Genomic DNA, 25,501 nt, shown 5'->3' on the forward strand with positions numbered 1-25,501 from the left:
TACATCACCTGTTTACATCTTTACAGTCATACATTTTTAAATTGATAATATTGTCAATTATTATTATATTGTCTCCAATACCTTTTGCCCCTTTTTTTTTTTAAACTAGATAGAACTAAAGAAATAGATGAAGTAAAGAAGGAAAAAAGAGAGAAGAAAAATAAAAACAAAAACAAAAACAGATTATAAAGATAAGGAAAAAGTTAGTTAAAGAAGAGTGGAGAAATTTATTAAAATAACAAAAACTTCATTCGAGATATATTCGTACATTTCAAAGTATAGTATTTCATCCATTCTTTAGTCCGAGTGCTAGTCAGGTTCCTGTGCTGAACCATTCTGACCCTTTAAGTAATCAATAAAAGGAGACCATATTCCAATAAATAATTCCTGTTTATCCAACAGGGAAAATCTGATTCTTTCCACGTTTAAGGTCTCCGTCATTTCTATAATCCACATTTTGATTGTGGGGGCCGTAGGGCCTTTCCAAAATTTTAGAATTAATTTTTTTCCTGTTATTAAACTATAATCCATAAAGTTTCTTTGTGTTGTTCTAAATGTTTGATTTAATTCTAATATTCCGAGTATAATTAATTTTGGATCTGGGTCCAATTGTATGCTGGTTACTTTAGATATTATGCTAAAAATATTTACCCAGAATTTTTTAATTTTTATACAGTTTGCAAACATATGAAATAATGTAGCTTCTAAATGTTGACATTTATCACATTTAGGTGAGATATGTTGGAAAATTTTATGTAGTTTTGTTTTTGAATAGTGTAACCTATGTATTACTTTAAATTGTATTAGAGAATGTCTAGCGTTTAGTGAACACTGATGTATATGTTGCAAACTTTCTTCCCAAGTATCTTTCGTAATTACTTGGTTTAATTCTTTTTCCCATTTTTGTCTGTATAAGTCCGTGGAGGGAATGTCACTGTCTAATAAGATATTATATATATAAGATATTAATTTTTCTGTATTAGGATGTTTGTTCCAACATTCATCAAGAATTTCTGAATTTCTAATTCGAAAATTTTGGGAGTTCGATTTTACATAATCTCTAAGTTGAAGATATCTGAAATAATCATTTCCACGAAGACCATAAGTCTGTTGCAACTCCTGAAATGTCAGAAAAGTGCCTTCCTTATAAAGTTGTCCCATATTTTTAAATCTATCTCCTAGGGAGGAAGGGGGAGGAGGGAGGGTAAGGGGGGTTGAGGAGGATGGAGTGGGGGGGAGGGGAAGGGGAAGGGGAAGGGGAAGGGGTGGGGGATGGGGTGGGGAAGGAGGGGGGAGGAGGGAGTGGAGAGGGAGGTGGGGAGTGGAGAGGGAGGGGGAGGGGGAAGCAGGAGGGGAGGGGGAGGGGGAAGCGGGGGGGAGAGAGGAGGGGGGAGGGGGAGGGGGAGGAGAGGGTGCTGCACCAATGCAGGAGAGGTTTGGGCCCAACGGGTCCACTTGGTCTTGTCTTACATAAAATTCATAGTTTTCAATCTGAGAAACACTTCTGGCCTTTCATTGAAAAGCAAAATGATTCTGCTATGACAATGGGAACCATCTCTCTGCCTGTGCCTCAACTTTCACCAATCCCTGCAAGAATGAAAACAAATAATGTCTCAGTTTGCTATGAGCAGTAATTTAAAGTGACTTTCTTGAAATGTTCCTTGATGGAAATGAAGAGCACAACATGAAAATATTGTTAATTATTTATTATCTGGAATACAACATGGAGCCAAGGCTCAAGTTTAATCCAAGGAAGAATAGGTAAAATAATAATTGGAAGACACTGATCGTGTAAGAAGTGGAGTATGATTCACAAACTTTCTATATTAAATACACATGAACATTGTAAAGTCGGCTTTTTTGGTTTTACTTCTGTCATATTATTAGTTGAAAATGCATTTTAGCCCATATTTGAGGAGGTTGCATGTTAAATTATGGGTAAAAGCATACATTGAAGGATTCACTTTCATATCTCTTTTTCACCCACAGCTTTGACTCCACTGGATCCTCATGGAGGACTTCACATTTCAAATAGATTTGAGTGTGATTTGTTTTTTCTCTCTCTGCACCATTGAATGAAATGTGAAGTTTCATATCCTGGAGACGAGGTCCACCCAGAAGAAAGACTTTCAGATGAGAATTGAAATGTTGTGACAACAATTGAGATATTAAAGAGGATTGCAGCAATGACACTGCCTAGCTTGACCAAAATGTATATTGGGATTGTCTTTGTTGCCCGTTGGTTAGAGTTGTGCCTTATGTGCCATCATGTCACAGATGCAGAATGGATTCACATTTTGGAGGAAAGTCAAATTGCTGCAGGATTCCCCTTAGAATCGACCTCAATTGCAATTGACCTCCCAAATTTACGAGTCGGCCTTAAGTACAGGAGAGATGCCAGAGGACTGGAGGGTAGCAAATATTGTGCCTCTTTTCAAGAAGGGCTGCAGGGAAAATTGTTGGGAACTATAGGCCGGAGAGCTTAACATGCATTGTTGGAAAGTTACTAGAGAGTATTCTGACAGGCAGGTTATACAGGCATTTGGATGGGCAAGGGCTGAATAGGGATAGTCAGCATGGTTTTGTACGTAGGAGGTTGTGCCTCACAAATCTGATTGATTTTTTTTGAAGACGTGACCAAAAAGGTCGATGATGGCAGAGCTGTAGATGTTGTGTACATTCATTTCAGTGAGGCATTCGACAAGGTTCCGCATGATAGACTACTCTGAAAGGTTAGACCTACACAGTAAATGGTATGCCTCTGGGTAGTGTTGTAGAGCAGAGGAATCTAGGAGAACAGGTGCATGGTTCCTTGAAGGTCGAGTTGCAGGTAGATAAGGTGGTCAAACAGGTTTATGGCTCTTTAGCCTTCATCAGTCAGAGTATTGAGTATAGAAGTTGGGAGGTCATGTTGAAGTTGGTGAGATCGCATTTAGAATATCGTGTTCAGGTCTGGGCACCATGTTGTAGGAAAGATATTGTCAAGCTTGAAAGGGTTCAGCGAAGATTTACGAGGATGTTGCCAGGGCTAGAGGGTGTGAGCTATAGGGAGAGGTTGAGTAGCTGGGGTCTCTATTCCATGGAGTGTAGGGGGAATCATAGAGGTATGCAAAATTATGCAAGGAATAGATCGAAAGTCTCTTGCCCAGAGTAGAGGAATTGAGGACCAAAGGACAAAGGTTCAAGGTGAAGGGGAAAAGATTTAATAGGAATCCGAGGGGTAACTTTTTCACACAAAGGATGGTGGGTGCATGGAACAAGCTGCCGCTGCAGAGGAGGTAGTTGAGTCTGGGTCTATCCCATCATTTAAGAAACAGTTAGACAGGTACATGGATAGGACAGGTTTAGAGGGATATGGACCAAATGCAGGCAAGTGGGACTAGTGTAGCTGGGACATTGTTGGCCGGTGTGGGGAAGTTGGACCGAAAGGCCTGTTTCCACACTGTATCACTCTATGACTCTATGATTCAAGTCCATCTGCCATTTCTCCACATATTTCTGTCGGAGATCTATATCCCTTTGTATACATTGCAGTTTCTTGCAGTCTATAATGTCAGCAATTTTGGTGTAATTTGCAAACTTACTGACCAACCCATCTATATATACATCTTTTTACGTCATTAATATATATCACAAACGGCAGAGATCTCAGCATAGGTCCCCACAGAACTCCACTGGTCACAGACCTCCAGTCTGAATAGTGCCCTTCCACCACAAGCTTCTAACTTCTATCAGTAATACTATTCTGAATCCATGCAACTAAATCAACCTTAATCCTGTGCATTTTTATCTGGATCAGCCTACCATGGGGGACTTTTTCAAATGCCTTACTGTAATTCATTTGGACCACATCCACCACCCTACCCACTTCGATCACCTTCATCACCTCCTCAAAAAACCTGAATCAAGTCAGGAAGGCACGACCAACCACGTACAAACTCATGGTTAACTATCTCTAATTAACCCATTATCTTCCAAATGGGAGTAAATGTTATCCAGAGGAATCCTCTCCCATAGCCTACCACTGAAATAAGTCTCACTGGCCTATAATTCCCTGGATTCTATTTACTTCCCTTTTTAAATAAAGAAACAACATTAGGTGTTCTCCAGTCCAGGACCTCACCAGTGGCTGGAGAAAGACATAAATATCTTCATCAATGCTCCAACAATCTCCTCTCTGGCCTCCCTCTATAATCTGGGATAAATCCCATCAGGTCTTGGAGGAGGAGCCAGCGCTGCCATCGCAGCTGCGGCTTGCCTGCAGTCCGTCTGTCTTTTGTGTTTTTTGTTGTTTTGTATGAATTGTAGTTTTAATATGGTGTAGTGTTTGTATGTTATGTTTGGGGGGGTGGGGTGGGAGGGAACGGGAACTGTAAAATTCTCTCTCCCGAACGGAGACGCGAACTTCGTTTCTGTGTCGTGTCTCCGTTCCCACTGCGGCCTACCACCGGCCATGCACCTGGGACCACCTGGGCTCTGGTTCGTAGAGCCCACGGCCCGGACTCACCACCTGCGGCGCTGGCCGCCTGCGGATGCTGCGGGAGCGGCTGCGACTCGTCTCCGGAGGCTCCGGCGCGGGCCGCATGGATGTCGGAAGCCCGCAGGCCCCTGGGTGGGAGCCGATATCGGGAGCTCCGGCAGCGACAGCGTCTTCGCCCGCCCCGAATCGCGGGGCTTGGGTCGGCCCGCCGCGGACCTTTCACCGTCCGGCGTGGCCTGGAATAGGCCGCGGACCTTTCACCTTACGGCGCGGCCTGGAATAGGCCACGGACCTTTCAGCGCCCAGCGGGGGCTTCAATGTCGGGAGCCACGACCGCCCTGACTGCCCCAACGTGGCAACTTCAACAGCCTGACCGCGGGAGAAGACGGCAGGAGAAGAGAAAAGACATTCTGGCCTTCCATCACAGTGAGGAGGGACTGGAGGAGACTCACTGTGATGGATGTTTCTTTTTGTTTGGTGTTAGTTTATGATTGTATGTGTTATTGCATTTTTATTGATTATTCTTATTGGTCTTACTGTTCAACTGCGGGTAATGTTTCATTTCACTACACATTTATGTGTATGTGACAAATAAACGACTATTGACTATTGACTATTGTTGGGGATTTATCCACTTTAATGCTCTTCAAGAGCTCAAATACATCCTCCTCCTTAATCTCAGATTGCCACTGTATTCTCCCCACTAAACTCACTGTCCTCTATATCTTTCTCCTTGTTGAATATAGATGCAAACTACTCATTTAGAACCTTGCCTACATCCCCAGACTCCAGGCTCAAATGTCCTCCTTTATCCTTGAGTCCACCTTTGATGCCCTTTATCCACCATCCCCCTGATTACACTCTTGTTTTTAATATTGGTATAAAATGCTTTGGGATTTTCTTTAATCTGACTCACCAAAGCCATTTCTTTGACCTTTTTGGTTATTATTGATGTGACACCATGACTGAGGGTAAACAATACTCAGGCACTGAAAAATCTAATTTCTCAAGGGTGGCACGGTGGCACAGCAGTAGAGTTGCTGTCTTACAGTGATTGCAGTGCCAGAGACCCAGGTTTGATCCCGACTACGGGTGCAGCCTGTACGGAGTTTGTACGTTTACCCCGTGAACGCATGGGTTTTCACCAAGATATTTGGTTTCCTCCCACACTCCAAAGATGTACAGGTATGTAGGTTAGTTGGCTTGGTATGTGTAAATTGTCCCTAGTGTGTGTAGGATAGTGTTAATGTGTGGGGTGATTGCTGGCCGGTGCCCACCCGGTGAGCCGAAGGGCCTGTTTCCACGCTGTATCTCTAACCTATACTAAACTAAACTAAGTAAGGATGTAAGACTCACTTCTTCAAAATTTAATAAGCATTTGATACATTCATAAAATTAAAAAACATTTAATTTTACTTTCCTTTTTCCTCAGGCTCACAATTCCTCTTGATTGGATTTTCTCACGTAGACTCTGTGGGGTAGGAATTTGCCTGGGTTATTTTTGTTACTTGGTTACAGCATTGTTGGCAACCGTTCATACTCTCTGTGCCATCCATCTTCCATTGTTTGATGTAGCAGTGGTTGGAAAGGACCTTCCAATTAAAGGTCAGTTGTTCCACCTGAACCTGTTTGCTTTAACCCGTATTAACTAATTGGAAGTTCTGGATTTCTGAATGTGTCTGCAACTGCTTGCTGTTCTCGGGACAACAGTTATTGATTTTCCTGTGAAATCCAACTGGGGAATGCACACTTCTGCAGATTACCCTACCGTTCAACTAGTTGATAGTGTCAGAAAGAGGTACAGCATGTCAACAAGCCCATTGGGCCACTGAGCTCTGAACATCAACTTTCACAATTCTCCTTTGTTTTTAAATTACTCCCCACATTCTCATGAACTGGATGATGGCTTTGTGGCCAAATCTGCAGACCATACCTAAAGATAAGAACAGGGGCAGGTAGTATTGAGGAAGCATGATGTCTGCAGAAGGACTTGGACAGGTTAGGAGATTAGGTAATGAAATGCCAAATGGAATACAACATAGCAAAGTGTATGGTCGTGTACTTTGGTAGAAATAAAGACCACTTTCTAAATGGGAAGATGATTCGGAAATCAGAAATGTATAGGAACTTGTAAGTGTTGATGCAAGATTCTCAGAAGGTTAATTTGCAGGAATCAAATGCAATTTGAGTCAATTGCAGTCCCATTCATTTCAAAGGGACTGGAATATAAAAGCAAGGATGTAATGCTGAGGCTGTATAAGGTGCTGGCGAAAGGAATAGCAGAAGGAGAAATTGATTCATTTTTAAGTCAATTGTGTTGCTTTGAATGCATTAAGTTTAAAAAAAAGTTATTTCTGGTGCTTTTTCGAGTTTTGTTTTATGTCCATAATGTTTTAATATTTTTAATCTTTAATAATTTTGCCAAGAACCATCACAGGCATTCAGATTCCTTACTGGAGCTGGCTGTGTGTGAATCATCACAGGCATTCAGATTCCTTGCTGGAGCTGGCTGTGTGTGAACCATCACAGGCATTCAGATTCCTTGCTGGAGCTGGCTGTGTGTGAACCATGGGTGTGTGCCCTAACCCACCTTTTACTGAGGGCAATTCCTATGAATTTGATTGGATGCCTTGCACTGAGCTGAGTCAAAGACCAACAGCCGAGGGTACGTTTTATCAGCAGAAGACAACAAGACAGCACAAAGGCTTCAAGGGCAGGTAAGCATCAAGTTCCGGCAGTCTGTCAATAGATGAGAGACTCAGTCAAATTTTGTCTTTTACTGAAATAACCATCCAATATAATTGGACAGCCTAGTCTGGGTTCTTGTTTTCCCAATATGACCAGCATTTATTTGGTTGGTTAAAAGTATGACCAAAAAACAGCATGTACCGAATTAGTTTACCTTATTATTTAAGCCTTTTTTTGCCGTTAATGCTTGTGGTTAAATTGTTTAAAAATACATATTCATTTGAATCTGCTATAATCACACAAATTAGTCATTGTGTTTGATGATTAATTGTGACAATGTTTAAAGCAAACAAAGCATAAATGTTGATTGATTTATATTAATTACCAATGGGCCCTCTATGCCATGACAAACTGGAAAACATGGGTCTTGAATTACAGCCAAACTACACCCATCCCTCTAAAACAAAACCCTATAACCTTTAGCAACAATGGATAGAAACCCAATACTCATTGCAGGTCAGATAGGTATTGTCTGTCCTGTTAGTAAAGGTCCTGATTGAGAATGATCAGCCATGATCACATTGAATGGCGGTGCTGGCTCGAAGGGCCGAATGGCCTCCTCCTATTGGCACCTATTGTCTATTGTCTATTGTCTATTGTCAAAATATTAGCTTGTGAGGCCTGCAACATGGTATCTGAATACTGAATCTTACAGGGGTGGTGTTGGAGAGGAAGGGAAAGCTGATGGGCATATGGGAAGAAAGGTAAAATTACTTGATGTAATTTTATATAATATATATTATATTATATACATATGAATATATATAATATACATAGTACCCAGATGGCCAATATGTAAGTGGATACTGAAGTGCTTGTTCCTATGCTATATATATATATATATATATATATACAATAAACTATTCTCTAAACATATTTTAACTATTATAATTGAGGTTATTGAACAGCATAATCCTAGTAATAACATCTTACATTCATGAATATATATTTCAGAATATTAACAATTCCATCCTGATTTCAATGATAGACGCAAAAAGCTGGAGTAACTCAACGGGTCAGACAGCATCTCTGGAGAAAAGGAATAGATGACATTTTGGGTCGAGACACTTCTTCAGATTCATCCTGATTTCATAGTACATAAAATATTTTGTTTTGTATTTCTTACTTCATTAACATTGATCAATTTGCTACGATTAGTAAAATGTTGGTCACTCACTGAAGTATGAAAAACAAAAGCCCTGTCTATAAAGATCTCTATCTTGTTGAAATATAGTCCACTTCTTCACATAATTTTACTAGTTTTGGAGTAAGGCTAACTTTTCAGAGATTCACGTAATTCACATTATGTCACATTCTTCAAAAGTTATAACCATATTATCACCTCATGGAAAACATAATTAAGGCTTACAAGGAATTAAGGCTTACTACCACTGGGTGGCGCCCACCTCACCAACAGTCTGTCTCATCCCTTCCTTTTTTGTTGTTTTTCAGTATGTGTTAAATGGATGTTTGAGTGTTCTTTAGTTTGTTTTATGTGGGGGGGGGTGGGTTGGAGGAAACATTTTTTAATCTCTTACTTTGACGGAGATGCAATTTTTCTTTTTCATAGCGTATCTCTGTCCGCACTGCGGCTTAACAACGTGGAGCTGGTGGCCTTTGCTGGTGACCGACTTCGGGAGTTCCAACCGCGGGAGCCTGGGGACTTAACATCGTGGAACTGGCAATCCCTGTCGGGGATCAACCTTGGAGCTCCAACTGCGGGAGCCTGTGGACTTTATCATCATGGAGCTCGCAGTCCCTGGTTAGAGACTGACTTCAGGAGCTCCAAGCCACAGGAGCTTCGACCGCCCCGAAGTGGGAGCTTCGATCACCAGCTGCGGGAGTTTTGATCGCCCCGACTGCGGATGGTTCGACTGCCCCGCCCACGGGAGAATAAAAAGGAAGGAGATTAGACTTTATTGCCTTCCATCACAGTGAGGAATGTGGGGAATCTGCTTTTCTTAGTATGGCTGTATGGTAATTCGAATTTCACTGTTCCTTCATTGGTACAAGTGACAATAAACAGACCTTTGAAACTTTCAAATGCAGGAGAATAAAATCTTTACCACAGAATTACACACATCCAACAATTGCACAAATTAACCACAGACTGTTGCTGAATACCTGTGGTCTACAAATTGAGATGGACACAGGACGGCTGTGTGAAAAAAATGTTAGCAACTGGTTACACATTTGATTTGAAATGTGGAAGTAACGGGCTGTCATTTATTTATTGCATTTATCGGTTTTAAGAAGATCTATTTATCATTGGCACTATTCAAACACTCCAGGCAAATGTTCAAAGCAAATGCAATTCAAAGTAAAATTGCCATCTAACTGGCAATTAACAGCACTACCGCAATAGTAAAATCCCAGCATATTTTTGCAGACACATGTGTTGATTAAAGCAGGAGGTCTTTGAGAAAATACTCCTAACTCTCTTTTTATTCATCAAATAAAGGTATGGAATATGGAAAATAACAAACTCAAGGGAAAATAAGTATGATGTTGCTAACCAGTCAATAAGCAGATATTGAAATTATTAGGCAAAAATAAGCTTGCACTGTTTGCTTTTGCAGAAACCATTCTTCTCTACCACAGCACAAGATGAACGGAAGTTATTAAACGAAGTAGCAAAAGAAGCAGTAAAACTAATCTTCAAGTAAATAATATAAAAATGAAATGTTGCTTTCTGATATGAAGAAATAAGAGGATTGTGAACTGTAATTGCGTAAGATCAACAGTTTTAAGTACCGTATTTATGGATAAGAACAGAACACCCACCAGGCCTTCAGAATATCTCAGTCGTAAATTTCATTTCAGAATCCCCACACTTGCAGACTTGTTTTTATTTCAAGCTGAGCAGACCATCCTATAAAAATCACAATAATAGGATGGTCTGCATAGCTTGCAATTTAAAAAAGAAATGTCTACAAGTGTAGTGAGATGGGCATGAAAGTTAAGACTGAGATATTTTGAAGACCACTAGGTCAAAACATTCGAAACAAGAGTAAAAATAGGCCAGTGGAACTCTCAAACCTGCTAGTCACAGAGTCATAAAGAGTGGAAACACCAGGCCCTTCATCCCAACTTGCCCACACCGACCAACATCCCATCAATACTAATCCCACCTGCCTATGTTCGGCCCAGATTCCTCTAAACCTGTCCTATCCATGTACCTGTCTAAATTTTTCTTAAAATTTGCTTCAGTACCTGCCTCAACTACCTCCTCCAGCAGCATGTTCCATACACCCACTAACCTTTGTGTGATAAAGTTGTGTTTAACAACTTGTGTTTAATCATATCATTGAACATCGAGCCTTGATAATACCACTTTATTGGTCTCTTCCCATACTCCTTGATTCCCTTCTCATTTAAATGTCTGTCAGTCTTTAACATGAATGTATTTCATGAATTTGCCTTCGTAATTCTAGAATTCCAAAGGACCATGAGCCTCTGAGAGAAAAGATTCCTCCTCTGTTTGAAATGAGTGAGTAGTTATTCTGAACCTGTATACCTTATTCTAACTCCAGGGGAATCATCCTCTCAGCATCCATTCTGCCAATCCCTCTTAGAATCATCATGTACAGTTACCTCTCATTCCTCTACAGTCCACTGAGTGTAGATCTCGCATGCTCATCCTGCCATCCTTTCTTCTCTTCATGCCAGAAACCAATATGCTAAATCTCATCTGGGGTTCCCCCAATGCAAGGATATCTTTTCTTAAAGGTGGAGATCAAAACTATGTACATCACTTCAGACCTGATCTCCACTACTTGATATACTCCATAGCAATGTTGTAAGACCCCACTTAAGTGTGGCGGAGACCTATTGGATTGCTTTGTTTTAGACTGTGCTCTGTTGTTATGATTTTACTAAAAGCAAATGGAAAATAAATTGAAACTTCCATTAAATCTTTGAGAATACCATATCTTGTATGGCTTCAAGGCACTGGAAAATGCTTCATACCCAATTTTACTTTGGTAAAAATTATCCTTCCAATGTCGTATACATCTGGGCAGGAAGATGGGGCTTCAGCAATGCGTTCCAATCTAGTTTGATCTGAAGGCCAAGACAATTTGAGCTATATATAAATGGAGAATGGTTTGCTGCATTAGGATGGTATATGTGATGATGTTGGGGAAGAATAAATTTCCGATTATGCTGCCAAATGACAACAATATTTTTTTGAGTCCTGGATCCAGAAAAAATAAAAGTGAAATTTTCCTGGGCCATTTCTTTGATAGGTCTTTAACGTTTGCTGCTTAGGCCATTCAATATAAGGCCAAACCAGACTGTGATCCTCATCCACTTCTACATCAATGTCATGCCTTACCACCATTGCAGAACCTTGACTATAAAAAACATTTAAAATATTTGATAAGATAACCAAAACATTTCTGGTCTAGTTCAAGTATGGTAGATAATGACAATTCAGTGCTCTTTCACGGATTCTATGCAAGAGAAGCATAAAGTTGACTTTCTTCCCTTGTGACTTTAAAGTTGTTTGAGAACCAACGACGCTTGGACAAGCTTGGTTATTATCTCCTCAAGGTGGAATGAAGCACTGAAATAAATCTATGGTAAATGTGTCATCTGGTGTATTTGAAAATTATTTATACATTCGGAGGCCTGTTCTTATTACTTAGTTTTAAAATTGTGGTTCTAGACAAAGGTAAAATATGGCAATTATGCACTCTCCTGTCAAATTGTAAATGATGTTTAATGATGATTTCTTGAATTGATTAGTAACATAATTATGGAGACATGATTGCTCATAATATTTGTTTTACAATGACTGTATTCATAAAAATTGCAACTTTGAAAAGATTTGATTAAACTTAAAGATTGTTGAGTTTTATTTAAAATGCTAATGCATTTAAATTGTTTTAGGCTGATGTTTTAGTAATTTATGCATCACAGGTGCTTTGGAAATACACAATCTGGCTTTGGGTTTAAACTAATAACAGGTGGTTTCCATGAAAGACTCAGTCCAGTAGTGAATGGATGGGGGGAAAAAAACGGTTTATAAAAAGTTTTTTTAAATTATCAAGCATTTCAGGATTGCCTATCCTGGAGCAATATTGGCATTATTCTAAGAGTGAACAGACAATTTTGAGGGATAACCATGTCTAATGTTTAATGTCTAATATGTTGTATTTCACCTTTTTATATTAAAATTTTCAGGTTAGGAATGTGGTTTTTGGACATTACACATTTAACCAATCAAACAAATGTATTCATCTGCTTATCAACGAGCAAAATAGAATAAAGGAATATCATTGCATAGAAATAATTCATTAAGGGCACCGTTTGCAATCATTGACAAATGAGGTATCTTTTTAAATTCAACAATATCCTATCATTCAATACAAATCTCTATAAAGCAAATACAACTGTATTTTTATAAAGCATGAAGACAGTTGGTGGGTTTACAGGAGAGATGAATAGAAAGCAGATGTGGTTTAATATAAAAGTAAGTGAAATACTACATTTTACGAGTAAGCATAAGGACTTTGAAAAAATGTTAAATTAAAGTTCCTCACTGGGCTTGTTTCAGTTCTGTGTGAGGCACGCAATTTGTTTTTGATTGCGCATCAGGCATAAAGCAGCACACAATATAACAGACCTTACATACTGTAAATGTTAAACAAGGCCTTGTTTCCAAAAAAAATTGTAGAAGAAATCAGGCAGACTGTAAAACATGGGAAAGTTTTAAAAGGGGGGTCGGGAAGTGTAGGGTGTGGGTAGTAGGGAAGGAGAAGCAAGTTTGGACAGTGTGGGGGGGGAGGGGGGGCGAGGGAGTGAGGGGGAGAGGGGAGGGGGAGTGGGGAGTGGGGGAGGAGAGGGTGCTGCACCAATGCAGGAGAGGTGTGGGCACAATGGGTCCACTTAGTCTAGTAAGAATTAAAAATTAAATGTATATGAGATTATTTATTTTACCTTTTTGTATTTTATTTTTCAATAAAAGTCTGATTGTATCCAAAATGTCATCTTATAGTTTAATGAATACATAGGTTGGGTGAAGCATGGTGGTTAGTTAACTTTTGCTCCTGTTGGAGATTTGCATCGGTAAGACAGGCAAGATAAACCACTAAGGCATATACTGCCAGGTATAAAATACTTTACTGATTTTGATTTTGAATTTCTGAATGCATAGCAAGAATTATTTAATAGCAATGATCAACTGGACTTCTGCTTGTCCTACTTGGATAACCTCAGGGCAGATATTTTTCAGCGGAGATAGGTTGAGTGTGGGCATTGTTATGGTGGTAATCAGGCCTGCCACTTATCTATGTAAGTGTAGAATCACCATCTAACAGGAATCTGGCCCAGGATGAGCACTTTATTGACTAAATGAAATGGTTTTTACTGTGGAATAAAGGTGTTCTGTAGTCATGTCACATATATTTAAAGTATAAATCTGTCAATTACATCAATCACGCATTGTTTGTCTATTGACATCACTCAACTTCCCCAATTCCATTTTTATACAAGTACTTCATACATACTGATGATCATAGTTCAATAATCCAATTGTGTTCTTAATATAAAATCAACTATGTACAGCATGAATTAATTGTTTTTGATAATTGTTATTTCTTTGGTGAAAATGTTTAGGATTTCTGATGACATTGTAAAAATTACCTTTATTCTCGTGTATTTCTCTCAGCATACCCTTCAGCAGCTTGTGTGCTCATATAGTAGATGGGACTATATTTGACCTCAGTATTTTTGTTTTTTGTCCTTTTACAGTCTAAATTATTAAATTTTTATTTTATACTTTTATATAAACCTGTGCTTTTTATGCTATTAACTGTTCCTTCAGGAGTTTGTTTTTGATACCAAGTTACATGTTCGATATTGCTCCTTGTTATTCATCTCAGAATATTCTCATCTATGCTGAACTAAGAGTTACCCAAGTCAGACACATATTTAAGAACATGTGGCCATGTGTGTTTCATGGAGGTAAGTTACATATCAACCATTACCTTACTGAATAGTGGAACATGTATAAAGGGCTGAATAGTCTTCTCTATTTTCATGTCAATTGTCCAAAGGGTGATATTTGTGCATCGGAAGTCATGTACTCTAACACCTATTCTCTAGGCTACAATTAACCTATTCATGTGTCGAGGTTCACAAAGCTGTAAAACAGAGTAGGAAAATAACTACAGATGCTGGTACAAATCGACGGTATCACAAAATGCTGGAGTAACTCAGCAGGTCAGGCAGTATCTAGGAGAGAGGGAATGGGTGATGTTTTGGGTCGAGACCCTTCTTCAGACTGATGGATCAGTCTGAAGAAGGGTCTCGACCCGAAACGTCGCCCATTCCCTCTCTCCTAGATGCTGCCTGACCTTCCGAGTTACTCCAGCATTTTGTGATACCTTCAGGCTGTAAAACAGAGATCTCTTTAAGAAATTTAGCAAAGTAAATTAAAAGCCACAAATAAATATTGCAAATCAAGCACTACAAATAATGCAGGGACCATTGAAAGCATTAACATGGTGCGCTGCCTCAAGATTTGACTGTCTCTCCTTTTCAGTTCTAAAGAGTCTTCACCCTGAAATGTTAACTGGTTTTTCTTTTCAAAGATACTGCCTGACTGGCTGAGTTTTTTGAGCAATTTTATATTTTGCCTCAGATTCTTGCATTTGCAGTTTTATGTGTTTTCCACTACAAATTGAAGATATTACAGAAAACACTGTTAAAAATGATACAAAATAAAATACTGAAATGCCGGACGACCTCTGTACTGCAATAACAGAAAACAGTTTCAATCTTTAAGTGTAACTTTGACTTGCATGTATTTGTCTTTAGCTCTGGCTCTAACAGCTTGATCCCAGGGGTTCAGCTGATCAAACCTGTTTATAGCTCCCTGTGCTTTAACATAAAATATTTTTCATGTGTACACTTCACTTCCACATGCTCCTGAACACAATTGATCCTGACAATCAACTAGAAGTGTATTTTCAAGGGATCAAGCCTGGTATCAGCTCCTTGCAGGTTGTCAAAGTTTATTTGAACCCCATCCTTAATTTATGATCACACTTGTGACATTCTGACTCCCTAACTTTGATCATGCCATCTTAATGTAGTCTATAAATCCAGTCCATTTGAGGAATGAGATTCTATTTGATATCTGACCAGCATCACATCACAAATGTTCTGAGGGGGAAAGTCTGAACTTATCAACCTTCCGAAAAGTTAACAAACGGGCTTTCTCTGAACAAGATTTTGATTGTTTTTTTCAAAGCAGTCAGAGATTGATTCCAAACTTTGACTTTCCAAACTTATATATGTTGATTTGTAAATCTTGATTATGGCCATACTGCATGGAATCAGAGAAGAAAGCAGATGGTTACATTCCAAAGAAACCCTGCATATGTTTGTTTGAAAATATTTTTAGCACAAAGGCAGAGGTTCTCCATGTAGCAATCCAGGACATCTGGGAGAAATGTTGGGGCTGAGGGATGGGGGAATAGGATCAAGGCCTGTCTTCCTATTCAATGGACATACATGTCATAAAAAACCTTGGAAGGCAATTCAAGTAAGTCGAGTTTATTGTCATATGCTTGTACAGTGAAGTACAGGAGCAATAAAAATCTTGCTTGCAGCAGCATCATAGACTCAGACATACACACGCAAAACAAATCTCCATAAGTATTCATAAATTACTCAAATAAATTACAAGAAAGAAAGAATACCATGCAATAAACAAAACATCAGAGCAAGAACATAATTAGAAAATAAGTCAAGTGCATAGTAATACAGGAGATGGGCCACAGTGTTCCATTGTTGACATAGCTTTAGGTTTGTCCAGATGAATTCAAAAACCTGATAGTTGTAGGACAACAGCTGTTCCTGAACCTGGCCGATGATAGCAGAGATTAATAGGGCGTTCCTCGGATGTTGGGAATCCTTGATGATAAATACAACCTTCTTGAGACAGCACCTCATGTAGATGCTTTCTATGAAGGGGAGCACTGTGCCTGTGACCAGGCTGAATGCATCACTTTCTGCAGCCTCCTGCGTTCCTGTACATTGGAAGTGCCATATCAGGCCATGATGTAACCAGTCAGGATACTTTTCCCAGTATATCTTTGTTAGAGCACTCGGAGACATATTAAATCTTAAAACTTCTTAGAAAGTAGAGGCATGGTGCGCCTTCTTTATGATTATATCTTTGTGCTGGGCCCAGGGCAATCATCCAGGAAGCCAGGGAATGGAAAATGAAGAGAACTAGCTAAATTCCATGTGGCTGATTTAGAAATTGTATGGATCCACATTACAATGGGTAAAGTAATAGTGAAGAAGCCATTCTATTCAACAGCAGCACTTACATATAAATAGGTGATTCTGAATATAACTGCAATATTTTTTGCCTCAATTCCTATTTCAATCTTGACTGGAGAACAGTAACTCCACTTGATCAGAAAAGGTAAGGTCATTCCTTGATGAATAATAGGGTATATTACATGGCATATAGCAGCTGTTCAATTCCATTTGAGATATTATAATGCAGCATTTTTCTTGTTCCAGTGATTGTACATCTGTGTTGAGGACAATTTCTTGAGCCGAGTGTTAAGGTGACCATGTGACCAAAATCTAGGTATCACATGGATGGGTCAAAATCTGCAATCTAAATTTAATTGTACTATTTAATTTTGATTCAGGACTACGTATTTGCAAGCAGTTCATGGATGTGATGACTCCCAACATAATCATATTTTAGCTTACTTCAGTGGACATTGTCCAAATACAGGATGAAGGATGAATAATGAAAATGGCTGAGATTCTTCTTGCTCTCCATATGCTTTGTTATTACACAATCTTGTGTAGCTGGGGCAAACTCACTATTGACTTCATCACTTCCCCAATGATATTAAAATAGGATAGGACAAAACTAATTAAAGCTCACAAAAAAGTGGAAAAACTGTACAGTTCCTGTCTGACTTACAAGCACCTGACTTACACACAGCTTGTACATGTATGAGCGTTTGGGAGACCAACAGGATGGAGTTGCCAGCTGCAGCAGATTGGAGACATCTTCTGACATATGGGAATTAGGTTACATTAAAATTCTTTGTTATTTAAGCCAGAATATCAGATTCAAACAAATCAATAGCAGAGCCAAATTCCAACAACTGAACTCCCTGTTCAAATTAGAAAGTTGATCAGATAGATCAATATGATTTTCTTTTCCTAGGTGCAATGTTAGTAATATAGAAAGTCAATCAGATAGATCAATATGATTTTCTTTTCCTAGATGTGATGTTTGTAATATCCTGTGCCCTATCCATACCACATAAACAGACTAAACACAGGCCATCCTCGGTCATGAAAGAGTTCCATTTTTATAGACATACAGACAAATAGATATTTCATTTTTCCCATACTGGAACATTTGGAAAATATACAAGATCACTTGATTCGGTAACCATATATCCGCAGTATTATAATAAATTATGCTGATGAGGACCAATTGGCATGAATATTTATTTATTGTCTTCTTCTGCTGCGTTACAATGGTACAGAGTCAGGATGTCCCACTCAAGGGCCGGTTTTGATGGGCTTGAAGTATCAGTGACAGTTACATTGTTAAATGGATTATTGCTGCCAATCAAAGTGATTACATGTTGATTACCATAGTAACTCTCTTAAATGGCCTCCAGTGGTGAAACTGGCAGCCTCTATTCTTAAGGCAAAATAATGTCCGATTACTGTGGGAGAGTGGGGTGTTACAGGGAAATTGTTTTTTATTAGAGACTGGTTCTTGTTTGACTTCTGTAATATTTATGAGTTTGCTCATATGTGTGGGGTGTGCATAGGCATGCATTAGTTAGTGAGGTCCTGGAAGACTGGAAGATGGCCAATGTTGTGCCGAAAGTTAAGCAAGGCTATTAAGAGAAACATGGGAACTATAGAACAGTAAACCTTATATCTGTGCTAGTTAAGTTAGTAGAGGGGATTCTGAAAGATAAGATATATAGGTATTTGGAAAGAAAGGATTTGATTAGGCATAGCCAGCATAAGTTTTTCTGTGGGAGATTGTGTCTCGTGAATTTGATTGAGTTTTGAGGAAGGAACCATTAAGGTAAATTAGGGCAGGGCATAATCTGTTTGAACCAGCAAGGCCTTTGATAAGATTCTGCATGGTAGGTTGAAGATTAGATCGTATGGGATTCCAAGATAGCTACCTTATTGGATACATAATTGGCTTGATAGCAGGAAGCAGAGGATGATGGTGGAATATTGTTTGTCAGACAAGAGGCCCATGACTAGTAATGTGTCTCAGGGGTCAGTACTCAGTCCATTGTTGTTTGTCACCTATATCAACAATTTGGATTAGAATTTGCATGGCATGATCAGCATATTTTCAGATGACACTCTTGGCCTACCTTCCTGACTGATCTAGATCTTGTTGTAAATGTATAAATCCTGTCTCTCTGTCCATTATACCACCATTGATGGTGTCATCTGCAAACTTACTTACAGTATTAACTACTTTGTCACAACTCATTTACCGCTTCATTAGTTTCCAAGTTTTTCTCCTCAGTAAAAACAAATGAGAAGTATTCATTCTAATATCTCCTCCATTTCTTGTGGCTCTATACAAAGCTGGCCATGTTGATCATGAAGGCGACCTATTATTTCCCTTGTCACTATTTTTCTATTAATGTGATGTTTGTTTTTTCAGCTTTGTGGATATAAATAATGGGCCAAACAAACCATATAATTCTGCCAATTATTCTCCAGGTTCGTCCCACTGCATGCTATCATTTGTAAATTTCCTCAAAACTAGAATGCACCTGTTTCTCTTTCCATGTACCTCTTGGCTGTGACTCCAACCTACCTAGTTTCCTTGAACAACATTGTTTGACCCCTGCAATAAGTAGCTAACAGAAGTCAAAATATGTAGTATATAATTGAGGTCATATCCATGGGGTATACTATCGGTTAAAATTTAAGGAGACATCAGAGTTTGGAGATGCAGGGATCTGAAACAAATAAAAATTGAGACCTGGTGGAGGAACACAGCTGGTCAAGGAGCTGCTGGGAGGGAAAAGGACAGTTACATTTTTGAGTTTAGGCTGTCCTTCTGAAATGGGTAAAAGAAAGTGGAGCAGAGTGATTGAAGAGGGGAACAAGTTTTATCAATATTCCAGAAAGAAATGAAGGGTTCTTACACCCTCTCGATAGAGGATGGAAGTATATAGGTACTGGGCACCCATGGTAAAGATGAGGCGGTAGGGGGGCAGCAAATTGGAAGTTGTCAAAATGGTGAAGAATATGTGAAGTGTCCTGGATATAGGTGGGAAGGATTTGGTTAAGGGAGGGACAAGATAAATTAGATGTTTGAGGAGGGCGGCACAGTGGAGCAGCAGTAGAGTTGCTGCCTTTCAGCGAATGCAGCGCCAGAGACACGGGTTCGATCCCGACTACGGCGCAGTCTGTACGGAGTTTGTACCTTCTCCCCGTGACCTGCGTGGGTTTCTCCGAGATCTTCGGTTTCCTCCCACACTCCAAAGACGTACAGGTTTGTAGGTTAATTGACTTGGTAAATGTAAAAATTGTCCCTAGTGGGTGTAGGATAGTGTTAATATGCGGGAATCGCTGGGTGGCGCGGACCCGGTGAGCTGAAAGGGCCTGTTTCCGCGCTGTATCTCTAAAACGAAAAAAAATCCTAAAAACTAAGATGTTCAGTAGAGTCAGAAGATGCAACAAAAAATATATACCTCTCAGGGCTTCTGTTTGGGAATCTTCAGTAGGGAATATGGTCGCGGAACGATCACATTGGATGCTGTGGAGAGGAGGACTCCTTAACAATTCATGTGGTCTAATTGTAACGTACCACAGTTTAACTTCCAGTCGAAATGCCCGAGTAGATATGCTGATCCCAAATTTGAAGCTGTTTGTAATCATTCCTTACAAAGCTGTTTGTAGTCTTTTTCCAAACACCAAGTTTGGAAAGATTTCCTGTTTATGAAAACCAATTTGTGTTACTTCTTTTCCCACCAAAATAAATTGATACTAATTAGAAATTTCCAAATTTGTTAATATTGTCTAGAAATTTGATATGCCACTAATTACATCTACAATGGCAGTAGCTATTTTGGGCACATGCTGGAATAGATTATCGTCAACTGTCATCCTTGATGATCCAGATGCCTAACAAGCCAAATTGGTCAATTAACATGTGCTGTCTGATGTCTCCAGACACCTTAATCAATAAAGACTTTACCACCACCTTCAATCCCCTCAGCTTTTGTGAGGAATCTCTATTGCCTTTGTGAGATTTTTATACACCACTCCTGCCTCTATTTTCCAGCAAATTGTGTTTGTTTTGGGGAGATCGCCTCCACCACCCACTTCCACTTCATATATGAATATATGAACATGCAAGTACTGTATATGACCTGGGAAAAGGGATAGGCCCCACAGCCCATTGAGCCTGCTACACAGTTGATCTGCTTCAAACAACTTTACTTTTAAACAGCGATCCTGTTTGAGATTCCTCTCCATATTCTCCCTGTCAAGACTCCTTATGATCTCACATTTTTTATTCCAGTCCTTTCTCACTCTACTAAACTCCAGATGATGCACATCTCAGCTGCCCACATTTCATCAAAAATTACAAACCATGCAGGTCCTGTAAACCTTCTTTACATTCCTTGTATAAATAAGTAGCATATTATTGTACCTAGTAATCTAGCTTCATGAGAATCCAAGATGGTGTATTGCCTGCCTTGTGCCAGGGTCCAGGATTTCTCCGAGCAGCTGCAGAATATTCACAAGGGGGACGGTAAGCAGTGTAAGTCGTTGGACATGTTGGCATAACTGACATAAGTGAGAAAAGGAACGAGGCCCTGCATAGTGAATGCAGGGAGTTAGCAGAAGATTAAAAAGAAGGACTCCAAGGGTAATAATCTCGGGATTACTCCTGGTTTTACGTGTTTGTGAGGTTAGGAGTAAGAAGACAGAACAGGTAAATGTGTGGCTCAAGTGTTGGTGCAGAGGCAAAGGATCAAATTTGGGGTCAGATGTGACCATTGGGATCTCTTATGGGGCAGTGATCTGTAAAGGAGAGACAGGTTCCATATGAACTGGAGGAGATCCAATATCCTTGCAGGGAGGTTCGCTAGTGCTACTAGGGAGAGTTTAAACTAGAGAGGCATCGACGTGGGAATCAGAATAGGAGGACAGAAATTGGAAGGAGCGATGGGAAAGTAAAGGTTAGGATGAGTAAGTCCGAAAGGAAGGTCCCAGCGAGCACCATATGGCAAAAGGTGCCAGAAAGCCATGGCCATACCCCGACATCAGGTCTATCTTGCCCACCACGGAACCAGGAGAAGGAAGTCACTGAGCCAGGACCTGACTTGTATCCAAAGACCAGGAGCCAGAGAAGGGGCGGATGGACAGCTGTAGACACTGGACAAGGGATGGTAATGAGAACCTGGGTCTTCCATTCCCCATCCTCTACCCTTGCTTCCATTTTTCTCCTATCCATCCATTACTGAGATTCTATAAAATTGTGGGTTAGTGTCCTCCTCTCCCTTCTTGGACTATAATCCCTGCATTTCACTCAGACTTGTGCTGGTAAGGTAAAACTGGTCAAGGCTCCCAAACTGTACTCCTCAATGTTCCATGAATAGCTTACTGTTTTCACAAATACTGTACAAATAATATTTTTCTATTCACTTTAATGCACTATCTCCTTTAACTTTAAATATTACTCACAAGCACGTTGCTTCAACTTTCAATGATTTTGAAGCCAACTTGTCCCAGTGGATCTCTCAGTGGACTCAGTTCCCATCTGTGAAAGTGATCAGTTCTGCAATACATATAATACAAGAATTACATCCATGACAACTTGATGATGCAACTGCAAAGCCCTCCCCATAACAGCCCACCTTTGATTGTACTGATATATTAATGTTATCTATTTGTTGTTAGTCTGTTAAACAATTCCTTTGCACTCCTGTGTCAGAGAAATTGAGTGGCAATCATTCTGTTTGATATTTTGAAAATTACAACACAAAATGTGTATTGATGAGAGAAATTCTGTGTTCATTAGCATTCTGAAAGACTAGTGAATTTATTTCACTTCAACAAACTATGGATTAATTCCCAAACATCTTTGTAAATGAACATTTCCAAACAATTTTGAGAGATAAATCCACAGCAGCTGGCAGAACTATGATTGGTATTTTTCTTTTGGAGCTGTATATATTGCAGACAGTCATTCCAGACAGGTACAAAGATGAATATTTTTTCTCTGTAAACCAATATTCCATTCGCTTGGATGAGTATAAAGTACATCATGTTTATTTCTCTGTGAGAGAAACTTTTAGATTCCTCTTACTTCAAAGCCTGTTTTTAAAACTCCTTTTAAATGTCATGTCGATTCCTTTCAGTGGGTTGAGGCGATTTTAGGTGTGAAAACTGCAAAACTAACTTTATAATAATGTCAGCTATTACTTTTAATAGAGTCATAGAATCAAAGCATTACAGAGCTATACAGCACATAAACAAATCCTTTCGCCCAACTTGTCCATACTGATCAAGTTAGTCTGACTTGCCTGCACCCTGCCTTATCCTTCCAAACCTTTTGTTTTCATGGACCTGTCCAAAGGGGTTTTTTCATACAATCGTTGGGTATTTTTAAGTTGGAGATTGACAGGTTCATGAATAGTAAGGACGTGAAAGGCAAGAGAATGGGGTTGAATGGGAAAAGTATATCAGCCATGATCGAATGGCAGAGCAAACTCAATGAGCCACATGGCCTAATTCTGCTCCCATGTCCTACACTCTAAAAGTCGGAGAGCTCTGGATACACCAAATGCTTTGGAAGTGCACAACAATACAGCTGTAGTATTGAATACCTTTACTGCAGAATAAGTTATATCTCCAGATAAGCTGTGGCAGTACAGTATGTACTGTTCAGAAAAAGCAGAACAAATTCAATCCATTAATTAACATCTAATTAGTTTACTCTCAGTCATTAGCAAAGTGATGGAAGCTGCAGTCAACAGTGCAGTTAAGCACCACTTGTCAAAAACCTACTCACCATTCACCAGTTTGGATTTTGACAGGATCACCAGCTCCAGCCTCATCACAATCTGGATTTAAAATGTTTGTAATAAGATGAGAGCGATAATTCTTGACATTGCCGTAGGAATTATATCCTATATTGGGCTTTTTTTTTACTGTGGAGTCGATGGTGGCCCCCCATTTAAGATCTCTGGAGATGATGGTTCCAAGGAACTTAAATGACTCCACAGATGTGCCAGTCTGAGGTAGGGTATGCCTGGGTTGAATAGAAGTCTAACTTATTTAGTTTGGTAGTCTGTCTGTAAGCTGATACCAGGAGTGCAACATTATGTATTGTTCACCCTGCATGGGTTTCAATAAATGCTTTGTGGTTCACCTAATATTTTGTAATGGATTGATTACAAAACATGGTGTGAGAAGTGGGATTCGAACCCAAGGTTATATTGACAGAGGTAAATGTGGTTGATCTACAGCATTGACTAAGGAATTTTTGATATAATATAAAAAAGCATTTGCTATGTCAATATTTCCTTTGATGCCATTAATTCAGTAAAATGCACTCAGAGCCATCAATGAATTCCCTAGAGAGTCAGGGGGTGTGAAGCAATGTAGGTGGTCAGAAATTGGAAGGTGTGAAGGTAGAGGTTAGGACCATTGTCTCATAGGAAGTATTGGCAGGCACTGGCAGGGAGAGGTGAAGGAATACGATGGGGCTGATGGGCTGAAATTAGTATACTTCAATGCACAGAGTATTGTGAGGAAAGATGATGATCTTAGAGCCCAGAGCAGTGTTTGGGGATATGATGTTGTGACCATTGCAGAAACATGGTTGGGAGAAGCAGCGAACATTCTGGGACTTTGACGTTTCAGACATGATCGAGAGGGAGGCAAAAAAGATGGATGAGTTGTGCTACTAATCAGAGACATTTACATGACAGCACTCAAAGTGGACATACTGGACGGTTTCTTCCACTGAGGCAAGTTTAAAAAGAAAAAAGGTGCAAACACTCTAATGGATTGTTCTATGGTCTCCCCAATAGCAAGAGTGATTGAGAGGAACAGATGTGTAGATTTACCAAAAGATGCCAAAGCAACAGGGTTGTCTTGATGGGTGACTTCAACTTCCCCAATATTGACTGGGACTTACTTAGCGCCAAAGGCTAAAAAAGGGCAGAATATGAGATGCGTCCATGAGGGTTTATTGAATCAGTTTGTGGATAGTCCAACCCGAGAAGGGAACATATTGGACCTTGTGTTGGAAAATGAGATTGGCCAGGTGACTGCTATGCCATGGGAGGTATTGTGTGGATAGTGATCACAACTCCATGAGTTTTAAGATTATCTTGAATAGGGAAAAGACTAGATCTTGTGAGAAGGTTCTACATTGTGAGAAGGTTCTAAATTGTAGCATTACTAGGCAGGAAGATATACTTGGAGCAATTGTTATTGGGCAAGTCCACATCTGACATCTGGGAATTGTTTAAAGACCAGTTGATTCCAGTTCAGATTAGGCATATTCCAGTAAGGAAGATGGTCAAGGGTGTCAAAGTAAGGGGACCTTGGGTGACCAAAGAGATTATAAATTTAGTCAAAAAGTAAAGGAATGGCATGCAAGGTTAAGGAGGGTGAATTCAGAAGCATTTGGAGGTCTTGCAGAGCATTAAGGTGAATAAATCCTGTGCCATATAGGATCTATTCCAGTTCTCGAGAGAAGCAAGAAAGGAGATAGTGGGACCCATGACAAAGATCTTTGTGACTTTTCTGGCCCCACGCTAGGTCCCAGAGGGATGGAGAGTAGCTAATATTGTTCCTTTCTTCAAGAAAGGAAATAGAGAGATTCCTGGGAATTATTCACAAAATGCGGGAGTAACCCAGCAGGTCATGCAGCATCTCAGGAGAGAAGGAATGGGTGACGTTTGGGGTCGAGACCCTTCTTTAGACAGGTCCTCATTCCTGGGAATTATAGTCTGGTGAACCTTACATCAATGGGAGGGAAGCTACTAGAGAGGATTCTTTGGGATAGGGTGTACTCGCATTTGGAAGAGAATGGGTTAGTTAGGGACAGTCAACATGGCGTTGTGCACAGCCAGTCATGTATTACTAACTTGATTAAGTTTTATTGAGGAGACACTGAAGGTGATCAATGAAGGTTGGGTGATGGATATTGTCTACATAGATTTCAGTAAGGCATTTGAGTCCAAGTCCATAACTCCC

General features: G+C 39.7%; 1 protein-coding gene across 1 annotated transcript; it reads left to right on the forward strand.

The window, feature by feature from the left end:
- Positions 1 to 7,018: 7,018 nt before the first annotated feature.
- LOC144595617 (uncharacterized) lies at positions 7,019 to 9,078 on the forward strand. The gene is made up of 2 exons (XM_078403199.1): positions 7,019 to 7,197; positions 8,799 to 9,078. The coding sequence occupies exons 1-2, from the start codon at positions 7,049 to 7,051 to the stop codon at positions 9,076 to 9,078; spliced, it is 429 nt and encodes a 142-aa protein (XP_078259325.1). The 5' UTR covers positions 7,019 to 7,048.
- The last annotated feature ends 16,423 nt before the right edge of the window (positions 9,079 to 25,501 follow it).

This window comes from Rhinoraja longicauda, chromosome 7 (genome assembly GCF_053455715.1).
Source record: "Rhinoraja longicauda isolate Sanriku21f chromosome 7, sRhiLon1.1, whole genome shotgun sequence".
Classification (NCBI taxonomy): domain Eukaryota; kingdom Metazoa; phylum Chordata; class Chondrichthyes; order Rajiformes; family Arhynchobatidae; genus Rhinoraja; species Rhinoraja longicauda.

Bases quoted from the DNA above. Each gene is read 5' to 3' on its own strand.
- LOC144595617 (XM_078403199.1), top strand. From the start codon at position 7,049: ATGGGTGTGTGCCCTAACCCACCTTTTACTGAGGGCAATTCCTATGAA. The intron at 7,198-8,798 runs GTAAGCATCAAG...TCTTTTTCATAG, and splicing joins CACAAAGGCTTCAAGGGCAG to CGTATCTCTGTCCGCACTGC.